General features: G+C 36.6%; 1 protein-coding gene across 1 annotated transcript; it reads left to right on the forward strand.

Annotated features, from left to right (window-relative positions):
• The first annotated feature begins 203 nt into the window (after positions 1 to 203).
• Positions 204 to 25471, forward strand: LOC112048774 (tyrosine-protein phosphatase non-receptor type 4). Its single transcript, XM_052885378.1, has 16 exons — positions 204 to 784; positions 2795 to 2923; positions 4526 to 4739; positions 5882 to 6090; positions 7298 to 7450; positions 8502 to 8605; positions 9504 to 9638; positions 9927 to 10070; positions 10341 to 10590; positions 11017 to 11122; positions 11980 to 12222; positions 12858 to 12974; positions 13458 to 13681; positions 15224 to 15359; positions 16404 to 16615; positions 17443 to 25471. The coding sequence occupies exons 1-16, from the start codon at positions 635 to 637 to the stop codon at positions 17521 to 17523; spliced, it is 2607 nt and encodes an 868-aa protein (XP_052741338.1). The 5' UTR covers positions 204 to 634; the 3' UTR covers positions 17524 to 25471.

The following is a 25471-nucleotide window of genomic DNA, read 5'->3' on the forward strand; positions in this document are numbered from 1 at the left end:
TATATTTATCTATGTCTTGATCGTTTATCAAGATCAGTTCATTTTCTTTACAACGATATAAATGTGCTATATTTTGATATACAAATGATTTGATTTGATTTTCTTTTCGATACAAAAAATGCATATGCTTACCGTTACTGAACGGTAAAAAAACGTCAATGTCACTAGGTCACTGTCAAGTGTCAGTGTCAGTCAAATTTCTATTTTCAATATGGCGACGCTATAGTACGTCGAGGGAAGTGTATTTCTCGTTTTCTATTTTTATTCAGTAAATCTAAATTATTTTTACGCAATATAACCAGCCGTATATAGTGACCCAAATATAAATATTTTTTTTTCCAAAAATATCTTTAAAATTAATACGTAACATCAAAAACATAAGTGGAAGTGCGTTTCTAATGGAACGTCCGACAATAATATAGAAACATGAATTGGAAAAATGCAGTGTGGTTGTAAACGCGCACTCGTATTACAGCTCGAATTACGTGTATACAGGAATACCTAAACAATATTCCCGTGGTGCATGATTCACGAGGTTAGAGGTTACGGTGCGATGTGTAATTGAATTCATTAAACTGAACGCGGGGTCGTAGTTCTTGGATGTTATCTCGTAATATTCACTACAACGATCGCAATGATTGAGAGCGTCTCTCGTCGGGCCTTCAGTAGTTCCAGCGGTACGTATAATGTCCGCGCATCGGAGCTGGCTCGAGAGAGGAAGCTAAACATCTTCAATGTCACGATCGTGTTGTTGGACGATACCCAGCACTCGTTCCAAATTGAGGTGAGTTCGTGATTTAATGTTTGGAGATAAGTATTTTTCTATTTTCTGAATGCTATGATTTATGAATGACTAAGTAAGTAGTGCACTCTGTACAACAGATATTTCGGTTCAGCGTTTCTAATACGAATGGTAGGGAAAACAACACGAGCGGAGGAGGGGGGTGTTGATCGATCGTCAAGGAATTCCTTAACCCTACATCCAGCTCGCATCAGCGCTTTGCTCAGTTTTTCTCTCTACCACGCGATGGACCCTGCACCCGCACGGTGAATTCATGGATTGCTAAGATATTTGTCTCTCTCTCTTGCTGGCGTCTGTCTTTCGTTCATCATAATCATTAACAACCCATCTTCGGCTCACTGTTAAGCATGAGTCTCCTCTCAAAATGGGAGGGGTACTACTTGTAAAGTGAACATTAATAAAAAAAACAGTGCTTCATGTATATTTTTTTTTTTCATTAAAATTTAAATATAATATATAAATAAATGAATATCATAGAGCCATAGCTCCCTCAGGATCATTAATCAAATACAAAATTAATTTAAAAGGGTCACTTATGTGTGATGCTGTCACCAAGGAAAATAGGGATTTATTTTTATAATATACATCAATACATGGTTATCTAGTCTATGAGGATAATAGCAATATAAATTGTTACTAACTCAGTAAGTTATAAACAATATTGGTTAGGATAAATCATAACTCGCTAAATCTATACTAATAAAATAAAGAGGTAAAGTTGTGGTATTGTACGTGGCAATATCTGGATTTACTGAACCAATCATGAACATTTTTTTACCACTAGAAAGCCATGTTGTATGCGAGTGTAGTAGGTTATATTTTATACATATATTCTCACGGAAACAGAAACTACATGGGCAAAACTGCACAACGTCGGCTAGTAGTTCATACACAGTAATAATAAGTACTCGCACACCGTATGCTTTACATTTTGAAATAATGACAGATATAGTATGTGCCAGGTGGACTGACGACATCAAGCAAGTCGCTGGGATTCGCTGGATGCAGGTGGCTCAGTATCGTGATGTTTGGAAGTCCCTACAAAAGGCCTATGTATGATGATGATGATGATGATGATGATGATGATGATGATGATGATGATGATAGTATGTGCCAAACTTCTAGTTAGCTCGGATGTTGCAATGTGCAGCTATTATATCTCCTCTGAGAAAAGATTTTAAAGGTTTTTTGAAATAAAAAAATAAAATAAATAACAATAGAATTGAAATCTATACACCTACATGTAATTAAAACAGTAGGAAACAGACTATATTCATTTATTGTTGATAAACATTTCACATCAATTTTGGCTTTTGTATACAACAAGTATAAGACTATATAGTAATTTTTTGCTGAGGATAAAAAATCAATCTAATTATCCTGTCTTTATAGTACAAAAGAGTCAATGTTACTTTGAATAAATATGATACTGTAAATACCATATTTTATTCAAAATAATAAATATGTGCTAGCTCAGTGGATATGACCTCTGCCTCTGATTCTGGAAGGTGTTGGTTCGAATTCGTCCGGGCATGCACCTCCAACTTTTCAGTTGTGTGCATTTTAAGAAATTAAATATCACGTGTCTCAAATGGTGAAGGAAAAGCATCGTGAGGAAACCTGCATACCAGAGAATTTTCTTAATACTCTGCGTGTGTGAAGTCTGCCAATCCACATTGTGGTGGACTAAGGCCTAACAGCTCTCATCAGAGGAGACTCGAGCTCAGCAGTGAGCCAAATATGGGTTGAGATCATAATACATAAAATTTTTGTAAAAATCGTTAATTTTTACAGAAATTGTGTGACCTCTTTCGTCCCATTGCAATGAAAGAGCAATTTTTTGTTTCTGCCATCATTGGGCGACAATTTTTCTTTGTCTCTTCACAAGACATATCACTGTCGCACGCTAAGCCTACTGTTCACATAATGTTATGTACTTGTAGATAATTGTATTGTATGTACTGTACTTATCAATAATTTTATTTATTACAGAAAAAAGCTAAAGGAAGCGTTCTGCTGGAACTGGTGTTTCAACATCTTGAGTTGATAGAGAAGGACTACTTTGGATTACAATTTACTGAAAATGGGTCTCCTCCAAATGCAACGAATACAGAAATAACGGTAATTTGTTAAAATTATGCTTATCATAAATATACAAATGACAAATAATAATAGTATAGAGTTTTGGGCTAAATAAAATTTTGCTTGCATTCATGTACTTTGATTTTGTCAGATAATTACAGTCTAAAAGTAATGTTTCATAATACTTCAGGGACCATTATTTGGATTAAAAGTTTTTCCAATTTCTTAAGAACCAAAGTTACATCCAAAATCTGTTCCGGTACATCATGTAGAAACCGATAGAAAGGTGGATTTCATCCTACTCCTAACAATTTAGCCCACTTCTATTTTTCACAAAAAAAATATATTTATAACTAGCGGACGCACCCTACTACCCTATCACTACCCTACCCCTACCCCTACCCTATCATACCCCTACTCAACCCTACCCCTACCCTAAGTATTCTATGTCCTTTTCCTGGTTCTCAGCTACCTCTTCATCAATTTTGAGCCAAATTGGTCCAGCAAATCTCGAGTTATTAGTACAACAAACCAGACTTTAAGATGACATATAAGTTGTATTCATGATGTAATTAGCCAACTTTATGTTTGTGTGTGTGTGTGTAAACATAAACATTTATTATAACAATATGAGTTCACATGTTGATGCATGTGCATCAATATAGTACTCAAAGTCCTTATCAATGCAATATCATTGATTATGCTTTGTGAACTATTATAAAAACTAAAGTACCAATAAACTCAGATTATGTAAATGTCTGACTCATACAACTGTTAACCATGAATTGGAACCTTAGGATTAGGATGTCATGCATTAGTTTGCAATTTATCACATTATCATCCTTGGTGACTCATTTTCTTTGAAGTTTATTTTTTTTTATATTATGACTAAGTTTTTAATTATGTAGTTAAGTGGATTTTCAAACAGAAATCAGTTGTCTTAGTGTGCAGACTTGACTTTTGTAATTATAATTGTTGTTCTTATAAAAATTGTGTTGTGTGCATTTTTATGTCCTTAACTTCATAACAATATTAACCTGTAAGTATGATTAATAAATAAAAATACAGAAATTTAGCAATATGAATATATTATTATATTTTTCAGAAAAAATATATATTTTTTTTTATATTCCATCGAATTTATATATGCTAAACAGTAATACACTTTCGAGTTTTAGACATGTAACCATAATAAAATATTGCATTACAATCGAAACGAAATTTTCAATTATTTGACATCTTAATGTACCAACAACCACGGAGTAGGGGCCTAACACTTTTGTTTATAATTTGTAACTATGCAGATAACTGTCGTAATTCGTTTGATAATTTTCGTTTAACTTACTTTCGTCTGTACTCTATACAGGGTGCTCGCAACTAGCTCGTCACTCTCGTCAAAAATGTAGTCTAGTACTGTCATCATCATCATCTTATCTTGTCATTCAATCAAACAATATCTCTTTTCATTTTACCTAAAGGCGTGTGTTACATGGATAGTTGGAATTATTTGAATAAGTTTGTATGAAAACATGAAACATTAAAATTAGTTATGCAATTCGGCTCCTGTAAGTGGACTCATCAACACCTTGAAGTTATTGGAAATATTCCTAAGCACCCTGTATAAAAACGTTTTTTTTTCAGCGTTGGTTAGACAGCGGCAAATCGGTAAAGAAGCAAGTCGGTGTCAACGCACAGTTTTGGTTGGCAGTGAGATTTTATCCCCCTGAGCCTTGCCGCCTGGCTGAAGAGTTCACGAGGTACCTCCTATGCTTGCAACTGAGAAAACTCTTGTTGGATGGTAGAATGAGTGCTCCGAAGAACACCGCTCTGTTGCTTGCATCTTTTACCGTACAGGGTTAGTATAATTTTATATCAAACAGCTTAAGCCCAGGATCCGTTGAACATTTTTACAATTGATTACTATCAAGTTTATTTTCCGTGAGTAGCTTCATCTTGATGAGACGCTCAACTTTTTTATTTACGAAAATTCTCAATTCTGGTAGCTAACTGGGTTACCAGGTACCTAATGAAAATTTCTGAGCATCGGAACGAGATAATGTACCATGCAATTTGTGGACATTGTGGCTGTTAATAGTGGCATGTTAGATTATCGTAAATTTATAGAAGAGTTTGTTTGTTTACATGCAACTTATTAGTCGTGTGCATTTTAAGATTAAATGTCACGTGTGTTTTCCTCAAACAGTGAAGGGAAAACATTATGAGGAAACCTGCATACCAGAGAATTTTCTCAATAGGGATGATGACAGTTTTTTAAATTGTATATAAATTAAGAGTACGCTAATAGTAAAGCAATTTTGTAAAAGTAACAGGGTATCTGCGATCATTACTTTCGGAGCTACAGGGATTTAAAGGGTCAGATTTGCGGCGCTGCCGCGGATCCCTGAAAAACGCTCCATACAAAATGGTACGCACTTATGACGTCGTAGGCAATTAATGATCGTTAGATTTGTATGGGCGTTTAAACAAAATTACTTATATCTTTGTTATTTCTGCGTTTATGTTTATAGTTCATATATTAAAAAATGTCACATTTAATGTAAGGAAGCTAAAACTGTATGAATTTTCATCTAATTACGATAAAATATTTTTAGTAGATTTTGAAATTTTATAATCTTATTTATTTTGCAAATATCCAGTCAATCTTTGCTTTTTATGTATAAATTAGTTAACATTGATCATATTTACCCGAATGTATCATAAAAATCAATATATTAAAACCTAGTCATCATCCCCATTCTCAATGTACTTTTGAGAAGTCTGGCAATCCGCATTGGGCCAGCGTGGTTTAATATTGGCCTAACCCCTCTCATTCTGAAAGGAGACTCGTGCTCAACAGTGAGCCGAAAATGGGTTGCTCCAATCCGCATTGGACCAGCGTGGTGGAATATTGGCCTAACCCCTCTCATTCTGAAAGGAGACTCGTGCTCAACAGTGAGCCGAAAATGGGTTGCTAATGATGAACTTGTGGTGTTCCAGCTGAAATAGGCGACTACAATGCCACAGAACATCAGCCGAACTACCTGTCAGAGCTGTGCCTTATACCCAAGCAGTCAGCAGAAGACGAGCGAAGAATTAGAGAACTGCATAAGTTACATAAAGGGCAGTCACCGGCTGATGCGGAGGCGAACTTTCTAGAACACGCGAAGAGGTTGGATTGTTATGGGGTTGAATCACATCCTGCAAAGGTATTTTTTGATATTTTTCTCTTTTTCTCTACAAGATGTGTGCAAGAGTTCAATGCAATCTCGAGTCATTACTCGAGACGTAAAATTTTACTTAAAAACTGGCCAATTTTGCTTTGACAGTTTTAGAATTATTGGTAAAGAAAATTATATCTAAAGGCCTTAAAATATAGTCCAATATTCAATAAAATCCCAAATTCAGAGCAAATTCAACCTTAAGCATTGAGTTTAAGGTTGAATTTGCAAATGCGACTACTTGAATTGAGTGCCAAGTTGTGTTTGGCACTCATTAAGTGGGAATATTTTTTGGTCGCTGATTGTGCATCCACTTTTAATAGGAGATCGATGTCAAGACGAGACAAATACAAATTTCGACAAATAGAGATGCAAACGGAAATATCATTTTTTTTCGTACGAACATAACGAATGCGTTATTTCAACTCAGGCACTATTGGCCGACACTAGGTATGTCTTTCTCTTCATAAGATAGGGGCTACTGTACTGAGGTTTTGGCATCGATCTCCTATTAAAAAGTAGATGCACAATCAGCCACCAAAAAACGTTATCCCCATTGGTCTGCGTAGCTATAGTATGCGCATTATCATCTGAGTCGTCCGGTCATAAAAGTCAAAAAAGATAGGAATGTGCAGCGCGCCTACCTGCGCACCCTAATTATCGATAAACGGCTACCTGCGCACGTGCTAATGATGAGTCAATAATGATTTGGACGATTCTGATTGGTCGGTTTCTAATGTAATTGCATTGCGTATTTTTTTTGCTATAAATGTGTTTACTGCAATTAAATAAATACATTCATGTGTTACTCGTTGCGCACTATGGATACTAATATATAATAAATTTGGCAGAAGACGAAGATTCTGATGATGAAGACTCAGATGAAGATTAATTTTATTTAGTTAATAATTATATAATATGAAATATGTATTATATTAAATCAAATATTGTTAATTTTTTTAATTTTGTGAACAAGATACGATAATAAACTTTACTTATCGATAATATGTCTTTCATTGTTACACCCTTCACTAGACGGCTCCATAAGACCCATAAGTGCAAGCGAGATAGATATAGAGAAATGATTTATGGCCCTAAGACTCAGTTGTTAATGCTATTAGTATAGCAGAGAAAATCTCGTATGACTTTACCACTGGATATTGCATATTTCATATATTTCTATGTATGTTGTCAGGACTATCACGGAAAGGACATATTCATTGGCGTGACGTCAATCGGTATCGTCGTATTCCAGAACAGTACGCGAGTGAACACTTTCTCTTGGAGCAAGATCGTCAAGATATCCTTCAAGAAGAAGCAGTTCTTCATACAACTTAAACGAGAACCAGTGAGTCAATTTGTTTTTAAATTTCTGGATTAGCTCTAAAATTTTAAATAATACTTGTAAGTACTATAAGATAATGATACCTACTAAGAATCTTTATTAATAGATAGAGTGATTCATGAGGAAGGTTCAGGCATAGGGCTTAGGCCACTTAGTCCACCACACTGGCCCAATGCGGATTGGCAGACTTCACACACGCAGAGAATTCAGGAAATTTTCTGGTATGCAGGTTTCCTCACGATGTTTTCCTTCACCGTCTGAGACACGTGATATTTGTTTTTTAGGCATATGACGTTTTATAAAACATTTTATTTTAAAAATTTGGTGTGATTAATGACTATTTGCACAAAATACGACGTGATAGTCCAGTGGATATGACCTCTGCCTTTGATTTGGAGGACCGTTCGAATTCGGTCCGGGGCATGCACCACCAACTTTTCAATAATTTTTTTAAGAAACTAAATGTCACATGTTTCAAGAACAAATATCGCGAGGTAACCATAACTGGGAATTTTCTTATTCTTATTCATCCGAGAACTCTCTACGTGTGCTAAGTCTGCCGATCGGCATTGAGCCAGTGTGGCGGACTAAGACCTAACCCCCTCTCATTCTGAGAGAAGAACCGTGCTCAACAGTGAGCCGAATATTATATGGGTTTTCAATGAATGAGTATTTGTGTCAGTGATTGTACCATTTTTTGTGGTAGAGGAAACACCCCGAACAGGTCCCAGGACTTGTGCCATGGGAGTAGGTTTAAGGGATCCCTTTAGAATGCGTCGACACCTGACCGACATGTTCTCCATGCCCACACTAAACAATTTATTATAAACAATTATTACAACACAACACTAATTATTGCATAAAATTACTAAAGCGAGTGGCAGCGTGACGGTGTCTACGCTGCCTTACAAACAACTGTGCTCAGGTCATCAAATACCCTCTTATTGTATCCTATCTCTCCTATCCTAGCTCTCCTTTCCTATCCTCTCCTCTACAAAAACATAAATAATGGTTAATACCACCTGTAAACGAGGAACTTGTAACATATTTCCAGTCGGAGTCCTACGACACGGTGCTGGGCTTCAACATGCGGTCGGGGCGTGCTGCCAAGGCGCTGTGGCGGTGTAGTGTAGAACGACATGGCTTCTTCCGACTCAGGTAGTTTATTTAAAAAAGAATATTTGCCATATCTTTATTTTTATAAAAAAAACTCGGGTAGTTATCACGACGATATCGTAGTCAAGCTTTTCATCGTTCAATCTATACTGATATTGTAAATGTGAAAATGTGTGTGTCTGTCTGTCTGTTTGTACGTCTTTCACTGCAAAACGGAGCGACGAATTGACGTGATTTTTCAGTGGATATAGTGAGTTAGGATGGACATAGGCTACTTTTTATCTCACTTCCCTAAAATGGATGGCGGAAGTTTGTGTGGAGCATTTCGCAATTTTCAAGGTAGAAATCTATAAATTGGTATGCATAGTATATGTGACTAAAAAAACTTGCATCATTTGTTTATTTGTAAATCCAACCCCTTTAAAAGAGGGGGTGATTTTTTTATTTTATATTGTAACCTACATACAACGATCACTAGTTCGTGACTCCTCTCAAGGTCATTCTCTGTCGTTTTAGGGGTTTACTTTGGTTACAGTTTGATCTGTTAATTAAGTTGTCCTGACAAATATTGTGAATCATAACCTTTGTTCGATCATTGGTTGTCTTATTTTTGTAATCGACTTCTGAGTGTGCTAAAACGAACGTATTGTCCGATTGTATTACTGGGCCGATTTAGGTTTTCTTAATTGGTCCAGGTCTGGCTGGTGGGAGGCTTCGGCCGTGGCTAGTTACCACCCCACCGACAAAGACGTACCTACCGCCAAGCGATTTAGCGTTCCGGTACGATGTCGTGTAGAAACCGAAAGGAGTGTGGATTTTCATCCTCCTCCTAACAAGTTAGCCCACTTCCATCTTAGACTGCATCATCACTTACCATCAGGTGAGATTGTAGTCAAGGGCTAACTTGTAAAGAATAAAAAAAAAAAAAATTGTATGACAGAGCGCCGCGCCGCCGCCACCTGCTGGAGAGCTTCGGCGCGTTCGCCGGCGTCGCGGCGCCCACCGTCGCGCGCACCGAGACGCAGGCGCTGGAGGACGCGCGCCGCTCGCGCTCCAGCAACAGGAGCTTCGTGAGGTGACACTTGTCATGGGAACACGCATGAACTTAATACCACAATTCGCAGGATTACGAAGTGAGAGACTCGGACCTCGACTTAGAGGGCCGTTCGGAAAGGGTGTTTTGGTCTGAGTGTATCAGTCCGGGCGCCCCCGAGATCGTGAGTTAAAAATAAAAAGCCCACGTCTGCGTGACGTCAGATATCGGGTTGTGTTGCGAATCACACATAGTTTGCTGTAACTACTCAGGTTAAACACGTCAAAAAATATTGTTTAAAAAAAAATATCTTTGACTTGCGTTCCCCAGACGCAGCAGCTCCCGGACGAGAGAGCGATCGGCGGGCGCGTCACCCGCTCTGTGCGTCAACAGTGCGCGCGGCGCACGCGTCACGGCGCACGACGAGCCGCCGCCGCGCGCCGCCTGGGGCGACGCAGCGCGCGACATCGAGGAGTGAGTGCACTCGTAGTCGTACATCCCCACACACGCAGCGGTCGGCGGGCGCGTCACCCGCTCTGTGCGTCAACAGTGCGCGCGGCGCACGCAACTCCACTTAACATCTTTTCTGTTTGTCATAAGGAACACGGATTCTACCGCCTACGTACATTTGATTTATGTATTTCGCGCCGATGGGTACAAGCGATCTCACTGATTGTGTTACTTCATCGTCTCCTTGCCCTAATGCAAAGAAGTAAATATTACAAAAAATACTTTTCCATACAGCAGCGACGGTGGTTTCCTCGAGCGCGCGTTACGGGTTCCATTCCCGTTCGTGGACGAATCGGAATCGGAATCGGCGCCGGAGCAAGCGGAGGACGAGACGGAGGGAGTGGAGGGCGCTGTGTTCGTGCACCTCTCCGCCGGACCGGACGGCCGGTTCGGGTTCAACGTCCGGGGCGGAGGGAACGGTGTCCCGGTGCTGGTCTCCAGGGTCGCGCCGAGAACGAGGGTCCATTTGCAAGAGGGAGATCAGGTGAGTTTTCCAATAATCCCATCGTATCCTACCACATCGGCCACGGAAAGATATGAGAATATATAGAAAGCAGCGAAAAAGTAAAACAGTCCATCAATAAACTTTAGCTGACCTTTTTTTTAAATGGTCTTAAATTGATCGTTATCGTTCTACTAGATTGAAAAAAATATGATATTTTTTACATGAAAATTTAAATTTTTACATAACGAGCCAAAACGCTGTCGGCCATGATGTATATTACAACTGTTTCATGACGTCACAACAACAAATCCTTTACCAAACGGAGAGTTTAACAAAAATATTAGTTTGACGGACTTCAAGAAACATTGTGACGTCACAAAATGGACGACAGCGTTTTTGACGTTTGGAAAATTTTAAAGTAGTAGTAGTATAAGTTTTTTGATTGTGATGTCTTTCAATGTACAGGTGATATCGATAAACGGCAAAGACGTGGATGAAATGACACACGAACAAGTCGTCCAAATGATCAGAAACACGAAAGGAGTTCTAACATTACTTGTGAAGCCAAATGGTAAGTAATTAATACAGAAGATTTATGTATAAGAAAAAAGCCAACAAATTATCCTCCATGATCAGTGTCCTCCAACACTGAAACATATTTTTAGGAAATTAGGTCTTTACAAAAAAAAAAAAAAAAACAATAAAATAATGATCGCTTAAATATGACCTGAGAATGATTAATGTTATTTAGAATTTAAACTATCGTGAGTGTTATTCATATTAATTGATTATAAAACTCACGTGATATAAGGCCCAACTAGTTTCGAACCCATGCAGGACCTTTAGGCATGAGCTGGTTCTTGCAACGCGGCACGATCCAAACTGCGAATTAAGCGGAGCGGCTGCGCGCCGAGCCGCCGCTCGCATCGCGCGCTGGGAGGGGTGTTGAGTGGTGGGGAGTGAAGGTAGGACATACTCTGACCTTAGCCGTGTTCGGTGTTTCATAATCAATTAATATGATTAATGTTAAATATATGCTACAGTTGCAAGCAATTATGTATCTCTGTGTCATCATATCAGCCGATGGACGTCTACTGCAGGACATGGCCTTTTGTAAGGACTTCCAAACATCACGATACTGAGCCACCTGCATCCAGCGAATCCCTGCGACTCGCTTGATGTCGTCAGTCCACCTGGTTCGGGGTCGACCAACACTGCGCTTACTAGTGCGGGGTCGCCATTTCAGCACTTTGAGACTCCAACGTCCATCGGCTCTTCGAACTATGTGCCCCGTCCATTGCCCCTTCAGCTTCGCGACTCGTTGAGCTATGTCGGTGACTTTGGTTCTTCTGCGGATCTCCTCATTTCAGACAGTCCGAGTAACTTTAGTTTTTGTATCGTATTGAAAGTAAAATATATACTTTCCAGCTGTATACGAACCAGAAACAGGTCCCGAAGAGCCGGCAGTGTGTTTCGTTCCCCTCGAACCTGTGGAACAGCTGGAAGGTGATCCATTGGAGCAGTCCATGCTTCTGCTGGGAGACGGCTTAGCCAGCGGAGCGGCTTTGAAGCAATACGAGACGTTGTTAAGAAGATTGTCGGAGGAATGTTCTTCTGTAGCGAAACTCCAACAAAACATCAACAAGAATCGATATAGAGACATAGCTCCATGTAAGTAACTCCAATAATCTTTATTATCAACCCATATTCGGCTCACTGCTGAGCTCGAGCCTCCTCTCAGAATGAGAGGGGTTAGGCCAACAGTCCACCACGCTGGCCCACTGCTGATTGGCAGACTTCACACACGCAGAGAATTAAGATAAGTAATTCTCTGGTATGCAGGTTTCCTCACGATGTTTTCCTTCACCGTTTGAGACACGTGATATTTAAATTCTTAAAATGCACACAACTGAAAAGTTGGAGGTGCATGTCCCGGACCGGATTCGAACCCATACCCTCCGGAATTGGATGCAGAGGTCATATCCACCTCCAACTTTCCAATTGTGTGAATTTTATGAAATTAAATATCACATGTCTCAAACGGTCAAGGAAATCATTGTGAGAAAACCTGCATACCTGAGAATTTTCTTAATTCTCTGCGTGTGTGAAGTCTGCCAATCCGCATTGGGCTAGCGTGGTGGACTATTAGCCTAACTCGACTAGACTTGAGCTCAGAAATTTGCCGAATAATGGGTTGATAACGATCATAATGTTATTTTTAATACCGCAGAGTTCTTTCTGCTAGTCGTTATATAAGTTTATTGTATTTAAATCAAATGAATGTCTTATTCCATTATCATTTGCAGATGATTCAACGCGAGTGATATTGAAGAACAGCCCGACCGGGGACTACATCAACGCTTCGTACATCAACATGGACATACCCAACTCTGATCTGGTACTGACTTACATCGCTACGCAAGGTTAGTTAAAATATTGTATCATTAAAATTTAAAAAAATACAAGGACTTTGTTAAAACCTAAATAAGTGTTTATATGTAACTAAAAAAAAAATTAAAACCCAAGTTTTTGAGTCATATCAAGATGGCGCCCTTAAAGCAACTACGACATCACAATTGACAGCAAACGTCAAATCGACTACTGCATTGAAAACGTTATCAATCCACCATTATTAATTTATTACCCATATTAGTGTTGCAAGAGAATGAATATTATTTCGAAAGAATTAAAGTAAATTCGTAGATTTTTATAATCAAAAATAATTTAAAATAATATTTTCTTTTATTTCCGTCAGGGTACACTGACTAATCCTGGGCTCCATAAAATTTTTGGACCATCTTCTTTGACAGTTTTAAATTTTATGATCATTATCATTAACAGCCGATAGACGTCAATCTGGAGATAATTATTAAAAAATATTTTTTGGGATATTTCTTATTTTTTAGGTCCACTAGCATCAACAGTAGGCGATTTCTGGCAAATGGTATGGGAGTGCGAGAGCAGTTTGGTGGTGATGTTGACAGTGTTGGCCGAGCGGGGGCGCGCCAAGTGCCACCAATATTGGCCCAAGGTTGGCACCACGCCGCTCAAGGCAACCAACACCTTGACCGTCCTGACCAACAGTGAGCAAAATCTAGGACACTATGTAAGAAGGGAAATGAGTTTAAAGGTTAGTTGGTAAATAAAATATTTCTGTTGAACTATTTTTAAGCCCAACGTAAAAGAAAAAAAATGGAATCCCTATAATAATTTTGCTGTCTGTCTGTCTAAGACCCTTAATCTAACGGTAGGTGATGTTTGGCAAATGGTATGGGAGTCTGAATGTGGTTTAGTGGTGATGTTGACTGAAATTGCCGAAGTACCACTAATATTGGCCCAAGGTTGGCACCACGCCAATACCTTGACCGTCCTGATCAACAGTGAGCAAAATCTAGAATCTAAATCAGTTTAGCTGCCTAGAAACTCTAATCACATTTTTATTTGTGAAAATAATCTGGTAATTGCAATATTTTTATAAAACAAAATTGGATCTTTATCACGTCACCGTCAAACGCCAATCATAAACTGGGACGTCATCGCTACAAGGCATCGGTTTGTGATTGGCGCTTGCGGTGACGTGGTATATCACATCACTGCAAACGCCAATCACTATGAATGACGTCACTTGCTAATGTGTTTTGTTTCGGCAGCAAAAATTTTACGTAGATATTTTAGATATTTTTTCATTTATATTAAACTTTTTACTGGTTATTATTGACGGGACAAAATAAAATATAGCTTATAATACTTCCATAATTCAGTTTAAACACTTTTACAAAAGAGGCAAGTAGCCTATTTGATGTTGACCAAAAATTAGCGAAGTGCCAAGTACCAATATTGCAAATTTTTGGTACCGTTTGCGATCCTCGAACAATGAGATTCTCACCACGCTGGCTGAGTGTCTGGACTGCCCAATCTATAAACATTGGCTTTCAGTGCACCAAGAGCCTAATAGAAAGTAGCAGAACATACGAATATGTATAGATAATACGGATACCTATACTAGTTAGACAATAAAACTAGTGTAATGTCAATTTTAATTACTATTTTTGTATTGTTATTATTATTATTATGTTTGTTTTACACTGGGTTTTTACCTTTAAATAAACTATTATTATCATTATTATTATTAATATTTGCACAAGGTTGGCCCCACGCCGCTCAAGGTGACCAACAACTTGCATGATCATCATCATCATCATCATATCAGCCGATGGACGTCCACTGCAGGATATAGGCCTTTGTAGGGACTTCCAAACATCACGATACTGAGCCACCTGCATCCAGCGAATCCCTGCGACTCGCTTGATGTCGTCAGCCCACCTGGTGGGGGGTCGGCCAACACTGCGCTTACTAGTGCGGGGTCGCCATTCCAGCACTTTGGGACCCCAACGTCCATCGGCTCTTCGAACTATGTGCCCCGCCCATTGCCACTTCAGCTTCGCAACTCGATGAGCTATGTCGGTGACTTTGGTTCTTCTGCGGATCTCCTCATTTCTGGTTAGATAACGCAGAGATACTCCTAACATAGCTCGTTCCATCGCCCGCTGTGTGACTCTGAGCCTTCTTATGAGGCCCATAGTTAGCGACCAAGTCTCGGAACCATATATCATCACTGGCAACACGCACTGTTCGAAGACTTGCATGATAGATTTACTTAATTAATTTCCAGGAGTCGAGTAGTGGGGCGAGTCGGAACGTCACCCAGCTGCAGTACACGGCGTGGCCGGACCACGGCGTGCCGGAGGACTCCACCGCCTTCATCAACTTCACGAAGCTCTGCTCGCAACTCAGGAACCATAGAGCAGGTCAGTACTATAGAGTAGAAACATAGAGGAATTAGAAAATGGAGATGCACCGCACTCAAATTCACGAACAAAATTGTCTGTCAGTTATTGAGGGGGACGAGGTAAACTCACACATCTATATATATAAAAATGAATTGCTGTTCGTTAGTCTCGCTAAAACTCGAGAACGGCTGAATTGATTTATCTTATGTTGGTCTTGAAATGGTCGTGGAGGTATAGGGAAGGTTTTAAAGGTAAGAAAAATTAGTATAATTGCGGGAAAAACCATAAAAACAACCCTTTTCTATTTCCCATACAAACGTTTAAGAGTCAAGCGGTAGGGGTAGGGTAGGGGTAGGGCAGGGGTAGGGTAGGGGTAGGGCAGGGGTAGGGCAGGGGTAGGGTAGGGGTAGAGGTATAGAAGGGTAGAGTAGGGATAGAAAATAAGTGCACTTATGTCAAAACGAAGCTTGACCGGGTCCGCTAGTCGAAAATATTTAACACCAATAAAAATATTCTATGTCCATACACTACACACAACGATGAATTTGACTCGCAATACACACACGCGTAATTTTTACACAGACTAACAAACACATTGCTTAGACTATCCACAGATTAAATACATAGAATATTCGATTAGTGATCGATGTTTGGCTGTTTCGTCAAAAGAATCTATTCTTTTTATAAATTGTTTTTATTACAAATTTGATAAAATTAAGGTATAAATACTTTCAAATGAAACGTTACTCCATCTTTTACTAAACTACAAGATTATGGCCGTTTTCTATGCCATTTAACTACTCAAACCGGCATTTTTAGGCTCTTTACACGACGAAAACGATTACAACAATGAAACATCGATTCTATAGCAATTGGATCATAGATTTTTGATCTTTGCCAGAGGGGTAATGGTTAGCGAGGCAGGCCCTGTTATTTAAATGGTCTAAAGGTAGAAAGATTTACTGTACAGGAGTCGAGTAGGGGGGCGGAACAAATCAACCGACCGACTGGTCGGTCGATTTGTTCATTATTTTCTAACAATGGTTATTAACATAATTCCAGTTATACCAACAGTAGTCGAAGAGCTAGCCGCCGAAGAGGAGCGAGTGCTTGAGCCGCCGATGATTGTGCACTGTTCGGCCGGCGTTGGGCGCACGGGGGCTCTTATACTAGCCGAGACAGCGTTGGAACTGTTGGCTAGAAGACAACCTCTCTACCCTCTGGACTTAGTTCGAACTATGCGTACTCAGAGACCCATGTGTATACAAAATGCTGTAAGTATTATTTCATATATTTTTTTTAAAGAATTATTTGTGTAAATTATAAATTACCAGAAAACCCTGAAACAATAATGAAATTAATACGAATTATAAATTATTAAATTAAAATCAGTGGGGAGATAAATAAATTAATCTGGCAATGATGAAATCCATTGAATATTGCATAAAGCTTTTTAGTATTTTTGAAGATTATTGTGGACGGACATAAAGTGTTTTTAGTTTACATTTTATTAATTACAAACTCTGTGTGACAAATGTCATCCAATTTCTAGCTGTTTTATTTGTCAACAACCATCTAACATTGAATCAAAAAAAAAAAAAATTGCAGTAATGAATTACATTAAGTATTGTATATTTTAATAATTACATATACAGGGTGTTCTGTAATTAATGGATAAAACGTAAATGATAACCACCACCTAATTATCTAAAACTAATTTGAATAGTTTTCCAAAAATTCCTAGGGTGACCAAGTTAAATATTTTTTTAGATTTTTTAAAATTTTTCTATCTTGAATCAGATTTTTAATACAAGGATTTTTTGAAAAATATTTAAATTAGTTTTAGATAATTAGGTGGTGTATCTACCATTTTCGTTTCCATTAATTACGTGACATTCTGTACCTAATCTAATCTAATTTAAAAACCGTGAAGAATTTTCTAATTCTCTGCGTGTTTGAAATCTACCAATCCGCATTAGACCAACTTAGTGAAATGTTAGCCTAACCCATCTTATTCTGGGAGAAGACTCGTGCTCATCAGTGAGACGAAAATGGGTTGTTAACGATGATAATAGCTAATTTATATTTTTTTAATTTTCAGAGTCAATACAAGTTTGTATGCGAAAGTATCCAAGCCGCGTACTCGCAGGGTGTTAGTACTATAGAGAAACCGACCAACTGATGACCGACCCCTCCCCTCGGGGACGTTTATGCGAAATTAGCACTTATTTGTAACAAGGTAACGCTCTGGTTCCTCTGCCAACCCGTTGGACATAACCTTGTTTATTAGATACAATTTTGATACTTGAAACTAGTCTAAACAAATCTTTTGTATTGAAAAATGACACGTATTTATTATGTTTATAAGGTCGTATTTCTTTTAACTACTTTGACATAGTGGAAGGAATTTTGTATGCTCTCTTTTTTCTTGTACAGTAGCAAATATGAGATGAATTTGGCAAACTGTTGGGCTGAATTTGGGACAAACGTTACTAATACTAAAAAAACTGATTTGGACCAATTTTACACCAACAATTTTGGCAAAATACAGCCAATATTGGAACCAATGTTTGTGTTGTAAAAATCATTGATTAAAATAGCCTTATTAGGCTTACGTGAATACTTTAGTGAATTGGAACTCACTTAATATTATACTCTACCGCGTTCTTGGAAGTTTTTATATGAAAAAAATAATATCTGTTATTTTTTTATTGGTTTTACTACAAGGGTATTTTTATCATCGTCTCTTAGACAAATATCCTTTTTTTTAATCATAATCGAGCGCCTCATTAGGCATGTAACCATAGACCCAAACTTTATTTAACATTGTGGTTAACAATTAACTCGAATTAATTAAATGAAGACGACATATCAATAATAAATAGGCATCAAATTACTTTTTAATAATAATTCTTATATTTAGATTAATTTAACAATTGACACGTTGACAATCAAACGTATTTTTAAAACAAGTCGAATCTGTGGCATTGTTTGTTTTAAAAAAAAAAACTTAATTTGTAATTGACTGATAATGATGATGACAATGAGTGTATATGACCCATATAGTTCAATTTCACGCCTCACTCTTCATAGACACATATATGCATAACATGTTGAGGTGTCAAAGTTAAATAATCTAAACATACAACTGTTGTGTACATTCTTAAAATCTTTTATTTATTTATTATTTAATTGTGCCATTTTTATTAATTATTTTTTTTACTCTAGTTTCTCTATGCCTTTGGTTATAATAGTTAGATAAGAATTTGATATAGAAACATTTGACGATTGAGTAGGCAGTTGACAGTCGACGCGATGGTGAACTTTTTGAACGAACGAACCGTTCATTTTATAAAGTTTGGCTAATAGAGACTGTAATCACCAAATTTAAAAAAAAATCATGTAAACAAATTTAAAAAACATGAGTTTTCATAATTTGTTTACCTAAATTTTTTTTTGTTTGTAAATACATTAAGTATAAAACTTAGATATTCCAATATTTGCACTATAATTTTGAGAATTTACTCCATTTTTTTTTTATTTGGCGGGCGATTTAAGTCTCTACTTTCATTAGCCAATCTCTACAGACAATCGCACTTGGTCTGTTATTACTGCGCCCAAAACTAAACGGAATTCCCGGAATGTACATTGAATGATAAAAAAATGCCTCGAATCTACCACTACAGATGAGGCATTTGCATTATAAATGGTGTCTCGTAATTAATGGATGGATTGAAAATCCGAAACAAGAAAAATAACTTGGTCACCCTAAGAATTTTTGAAAAACTATTCAAATTAGTTTTAGATGATTAGGTCGTGTATCTACGTTTGCGTTTGTGTTTTATCCATTAATTACGGGACATCCTGTATAAGTTACCGGCAATATGTATAATCCGATACAATACAACGTATAGAATACGTACTTGTAGGTAATATATGTAATGGACAATCATATTCATAATATTTCATACATTGCCAGAACGCCCCAGGTATTACACAGATTTTCATTTATCAATTATACAGATTGCCGGTAATTAATATCCTTATTATAACATTTACTTATACAGTTTTAAACACGTCATATACCGCGGTAAAGTTAACATTTTTGCAAAATGATACACACAAATGTGTTCATAAAATTATCTGGGACCCAAATAACATAAGGTATCATATCTTCGTTAAGATACAAAAAAAAATGTATTCCACGCCACCTCCCTCAGGGGTCTAATCTAAGGGTAACTGAAGCAACCCTTTTGTTAACTTGGTACAATACAACTTCAAAGTATTGATAAGAAGTGTTCATCATAAAGCGAACACCAGTGATTTGGTTTACTTAACTTTAAAAAAAAAAAGAAAATTTGCCATATCTTTTTAATATGACCAATATTCCCATTCCCCTCCCAACTAGTCGGGAAAGACTGTATTAGGAGTGGTTACTAGTATAGTCCAACGGGGTGGGATAGAACCACCACCCGTCGGTGATGAGTTCGGGCGCTTTACCCTTGATGCAGGCTTCAAAATTAACTATGAAGAAAATTGAGCTTTAAAACTTAATCCGTGTGTATGAATATGGGGGTTAAAGTGTGAAGTCTATAAATTAAAAAAAAAACATCCATAATATTAACTTGCTTGAACAAAAGCATAATTTTGACACATACGAAATTGTACGCAATTCCCAAGTGCGTACGTATATTTTTAGACCACATTGTATTCAGGTGTATTTAACGTAAATTACTCGTAAATCGTACGTAAAATATTTCGACACGTGTGTAGTTAGAACATATCCCTCCCATTATGAAATCTCATCCATCCATATTGAAAAATACATGTTTTTAACAACACTCTCGTCAAATTCAATGTATATTACCCCGGCATATAAGTTGAACTAAAATAGGAGTTGTCTAAGCAGCCCCTGTAGCCAAGTGTTACGTCGATTCTCTTTCTACGGTCGCAAACGCTTAGAAAACTAGAAAATAGTATGAGAATGACAGATCTTGATCACGTGGCCTGTCGATAGCAAATGTCATTCTCATACATTTTTCTAGTTTTCGAAGCGTTTGCGATAGTAGAAAGAGAATCGACATGCCACTTACCTACAAGGGCAAGCAGTGTAGTCCGTGCTCTGTTGTTGTCCGGTATATTAAAGATGTTAAGTCCGGCCGCTCAGAGATTGCGTTTCAGCCACATGGCTAGAGAGGTAGATAGTGTAGTCCGTGCTCTGTGGTTGCCTGGTATATTAAAGATGTCAAATAAAGTCCGGCCGCTCAGAAATTGCGCTTCAGTCAGGTCGTGATCGAATTGGCGATGTAACTTTGAACTGGCGTACAACGTTGTTGAACTGCTCTGTTTCAGGGTTATACCAACTGTTTGTCTTTGTCAAAATAACAAGACAATTGTAATTGAATATGTTTGTCCCATTCGATCACGACCTGTTAGAAATGCAATCTCTGAGCGGCTGGACTTTTATTGAAATTTCGTACGCGATTGTAATGAAGTCAACGTGTTGCTATGGTTACTCGTGGCACCTACAGTACGTCGCTAACCCCCAAAAATGTGTTACTGCGTATAGTTCAACTTACATGCCGCTTAATACATTTTGGTTTATTTTAGACGTAATTTCTTGGTGAATGCCATACGAGATCTAAATGGGCGTTTCATTGCAATACCAGAGATTATTTCCCCATTACAATTTTTTTTGTCTATAAATAGATAAGTTTGAATTTAGGGTAAGTGGATGTGTTAAAAGTTAAAATATGCAAGTCTAGTTTATAACACAATATTGACGTAACAACATTTTATAATTCGATGGAGCCGGCTGCACACTCGAAAAAAGATGACGTCATGCGTCGTTCCCTCGTTCTAGGGTTGAAGAAATGAGGTATATTCTGGTCTATGGAGATTATTAAACAGTATTTTAGAAAAACGAACATTTTCTTTTGCAAATGCAACCATTCCATCAGTATTTTCTTATGGCGTTGTCACGTTCAACTATCATCAGTAAACCGACTTTATAGACAACCGGTTTTTTTTAAAAGAACTTTTAACTGGCCAAGCAACAGTTATGTGTCTGTGTGAAATTTCGAAATTTAAAATAACTGTGTTTTTCAAGTGCTATCTATGGCTATGGCTATTTACATGAGCAAGCTATTTTAAAATTTTCGTCTGTCTGTCTTTCTGTTTAGTTTGTCCGGGCTAATCTATGGGTCAGCTTATCCGATTTTAATAATATTTTCACTGAGAGGAGAGACTTCATTCAGTGTTTTATTTATCCCATGAATAATGAATATTATATCTTTTCAACTTTTTTTTAACGTTTACCAAAAACCCATAAGTTAAAACTGGAATGGAAACCAAGGAATTTCGTCTATCTTTTTTTTGAAAATCATTGTAAATTATAAATATCTTTCATATATATATTTATTTTTTAATACTTGGTAACAAGATTTGTATCATACTCCGTAGTTAGAGCTAGAACATAAATGATTGTAGTATTGTAGAAGTGCTAATTTGATTGTATACAAATCGCTAATCTTCCCTGCCTCCCTAGCCAAGTGGCATGTCGATTCTCTTTCTACGATCGCTAACGCTTCGAAAACTAGTAAGATGATTGGGAATGACATTTGCTATCGACAGGTCACGTGATCAAGATCTGTCATTCCCATACATTTTCTAGTTTTCGATCGTAGAAAGAGAATTGACATGTCACTTGGCTAGGGGGGGCTGCTTACTCTGAGCACTACTGCGTTTACTACTTTCGATGACCTCTTTGCCACAGTGGGTAGTGTGTTGATCTATGCTTTTTAACAGAGAGGTAATGGATTCGATTTCCAGCGACAATAGACCAACGATGCCGGGTTCGAACCACCACCGTGATGACTAAACGTTTTACCGGTGAGATATCGTGGTGTTCTACTTAGCCACTTGTCTATATCATTTTCTTTAGAGATTTGTGTACAATGTAGCACTATTATGTAGATCAATTTAGACATAACGTGGTGTTGCAATTAGGCCCGAACTTGTATTTTCAACGCAATTTCGTAAAGGAGATGGTCCAAAATTGTATGGAGCCCATGATCAGTCATTGTACCCTGGCGGGAAATAAAAGAAAATATTTTTTATATTATACAAATCAAATTATACGAATTTACATTAATTTTTTCGAAATTATATTCGTTCTCTCCCAAAAAATGCAACACTAATAAGCGTAGATGGCGGATTGATGACATTTTCAATGCAGTAGTCGATTTGACGTTTGCTGTCAATTGTCATGTCATAGTTGCTTTACGGGCGCCATCTAGATTTATCTCGAAAATTAGGGTTTTCATTTTATTTAGTTAGATTTATTCACTTATTTAGATTTTAATAAAATCCTTGTATTTTTTAAATTTTAATGATACGGGGTACAAGAATGGACCTGAAATGGACCATCTCCTTTAAGGCATTTTTAAATATTTTAATAACTGTAATAATAAGTTTTAATATTTTTTACTCTATTTTTGTATTTGCTAACATAAACTTCTAAAAAAATAGATAAATACGAAAAGTGCTTTACTGCTTAAGTAAAATGAATTATATTGTGTTCTGAACATCCCATTCTATCAATGATTTGCTTAGCAACGTTTATTATAAGTCATAAAAAGTTGTTATTATTTTTTTTTTCTACTTATAATATTTATTTTTTAATAAGCTTAAATAATATTCTTCAAGATTATTATTCTTTTTATTAGTTTCTGTAAAAACATTAGAATTAACATTGATGTAGTAAGTTATATTGTATGCGCATGAAAAATAATAGGTATTAATTATTTTTAAGTTTTCGAATTTTTTTTACAGAGTATTATGTAAAAATAAATATGTAATGTAAAATTACGTTATAATAATATTATTAATATATAATTTATCAATAGAGAGTTACAATGTAATTCACTCACATCGAAAGTTAAAAGATTTAGATATATTTTTTTAATTTATGTTTAAGTTTAGTGATTTCTTTAGCCTATAGCAGTAGTCTTGCCAATACAGTAAAAGCTCCTTATTCATGTTTTCATTTTCGCGGATTAAAAAACTGCGTCCCAATTCCTATATTCGCTGCTAAATATTTCGTTATTCGCGGATCTGACTGACGAAACTGACGTAAAATCTGCAAATTTAAACTTTAACTTGCAAATAATTATTGCCGAAATTGCGAATGGATGGTTTAAGAATGTCACTGCTTAAAATCACTCTAGAAGAAGAAGTATAGAAGCTTTTAAAAAATGTCAAAATTCTTCAAACCATTGTCTAAGACTGAAGATAATAGTTAATCAATAACTTCAATTAATTGTTTTTTCTTTATATATTTGTTATTTATTTTGTCACCCAAGAACGTGACCCTTATAATCCCATATAAAATACCATTCCATATTCACGGTTTCTGTATTCGCGACACATTTAGAGAACATATCCCCCGCGAATAACGAGCTTTTACTGTATATAAAAAATATTTTCTGTAATTCTTGCCGACGATTTACTACTACGAATTCATTATTACTTTTAACGCTTTTTAACGGTTTTAATCATGAAATTCATTGTAAATATTGATGTTAGCGATTAAATAATTTTTATTATTTTGCAAAATCAGTGTAATACCGGACTTTTGTTTAAATCTTATATCAACGTTATTTTATCCATACGGGCCTAAATAACGGGATTTTAATGCACAGAATTATAGAAGCGTATCTGACGCCTTTTAAAACGCTGAGTTTTAAACGCAGGGTCGATTTTTTTTTATAAAAACAGTACTTGCCATATCTTTTAAATATGACCATTACCCTCCCAACTAGTCGGGAAAGACTGTACTAGGAATGGGTACGACAATAAACTAACGGTGCGATGATCGAACCACCACCCCTGCGTGATGTGTCCCACCGCTCTTACCGTTAAGTTATTGAGTTTTGAGGCTCTATTTTGGGTTCTGTCAATATAGAATTTAATACTCAGCTTGAGAATGATCCCCTCGGGGTGCCTCTACGACTTCTATGAAATCTAACAGTAAAGACCTCATAATTTCATCATTATAATAAAGGCGGACTTACTCGATAGCAATTACACATTTTGTATGCTGTCATATCACAAAATTCTAATAGTCTCATCGAATATTAAAAAATAAAGCCTTAATAACTTCATTCGTCGATGACTGAGCTCAAAGTAGTAGTAAAGTTGGATACGTGACCACTCTTTTTCTTTCCAACTAATCGAAAAATACTTGAAAAAGGGAAATGTTGTTCAATAATTCTGGTTTAACTAATAATAATACCTGTATAATTTTTAATAGTGTTGTGTATTATATTTTTTTATTATCATTTTAAAAAAGGACAAATAAATGAATGAGAGTAATTAATTACCTATATTAAAATTACCTAAATTCGCAACTTATCATTCAATCTAAATTTGATTAGCCCAAGTCATACGTAGATTTGCACGCCACTAAAACTCAGCGTTTTGGACGCGCGTTTCGAACGTCTGGTGTAAATGCATCATAATATAATAATAAATAATAATACACGTGATTGACTGACGTAGTATGTAAGCGTTTCGATGTTTGGAAATGTTAGTTCGTTTTGTAGTAGATTTTTAGAATGTTCACGCCAAAGTATATGGTATATAGGGTACAAGAATAATCATTTTAATTATTAAATTTATTTCATTAATTTTATTTTCGATGAAATACATAACTTTTAATAAGTTAGCCCGCTTCCATCTTAGATTGCATCATCACTTAACATCAGGTGAGATTGTAGTCGAGGGCTAACTTGGAAAGAATAAAAAAAACTCCTGGACAAACTATTATTAATGATCGTTAATAATAGTGGTCTAACCTAACCTAACCTAACCTGGTATCTATAGCATTTACCTTCCAGTAAACAGATGGGTGAAGGTCGTTTTTAATTCGGATCTTCTATAAAGTTATTTTTTTTAAATTTAAATAGGCTTTTTACAATGACATTATTATTAATATGTACAATTTATATTGAGTTTTTTTTTATACTGTGGCGTGAACTTCAAAAATGAGGTGTTGAATTTTCTACCTAGTGATGTTCTATGAAGTGCTGTGCATATTTTTCTGTGACGAAATAAAATTTTGAGAATAA

Source organism: Bicyclus anynana, chromosome 14 (assembly GCF_947172395.1).
Source record: "Bicyclus anynana chromosome 14, ilBicAnyn1.1, whole genome shotgun sequence".
NCBI classification, from domain to species: domain Eukaryota; kingdom Metazoa; phylum Arthropoda; class Insecta; order Lepidoptera; family Nymphalidae; genus Bicyclus; species Bicyclus anynana.

Excerpts from the sequence above, each read along its gene's own strand:
- LOC112048774 (XM_052885378.1), top strand. The coding sequence starts at position 635 with ATGATTGAGAGCGTCTCTCGTCGGGCCTTCAGTAGTTCCAGCGGTACG. Across the intron at positions 2,924-4,525 it reads CAACGAATACAGAAATAACG|CGTTGGTTAGACAGCGGCAA; the intron begins GTAATTTGTTAA and ends TTTTTTTTTCAG. Across the intron at positions 9,639-9,926 it reads AGCAACAGGAGCTTCGTGAG|ACGCAGCAGCTCCCGGACGA; the intron begins GTGACACTTGTC and ends TGCGTTCCCCAG.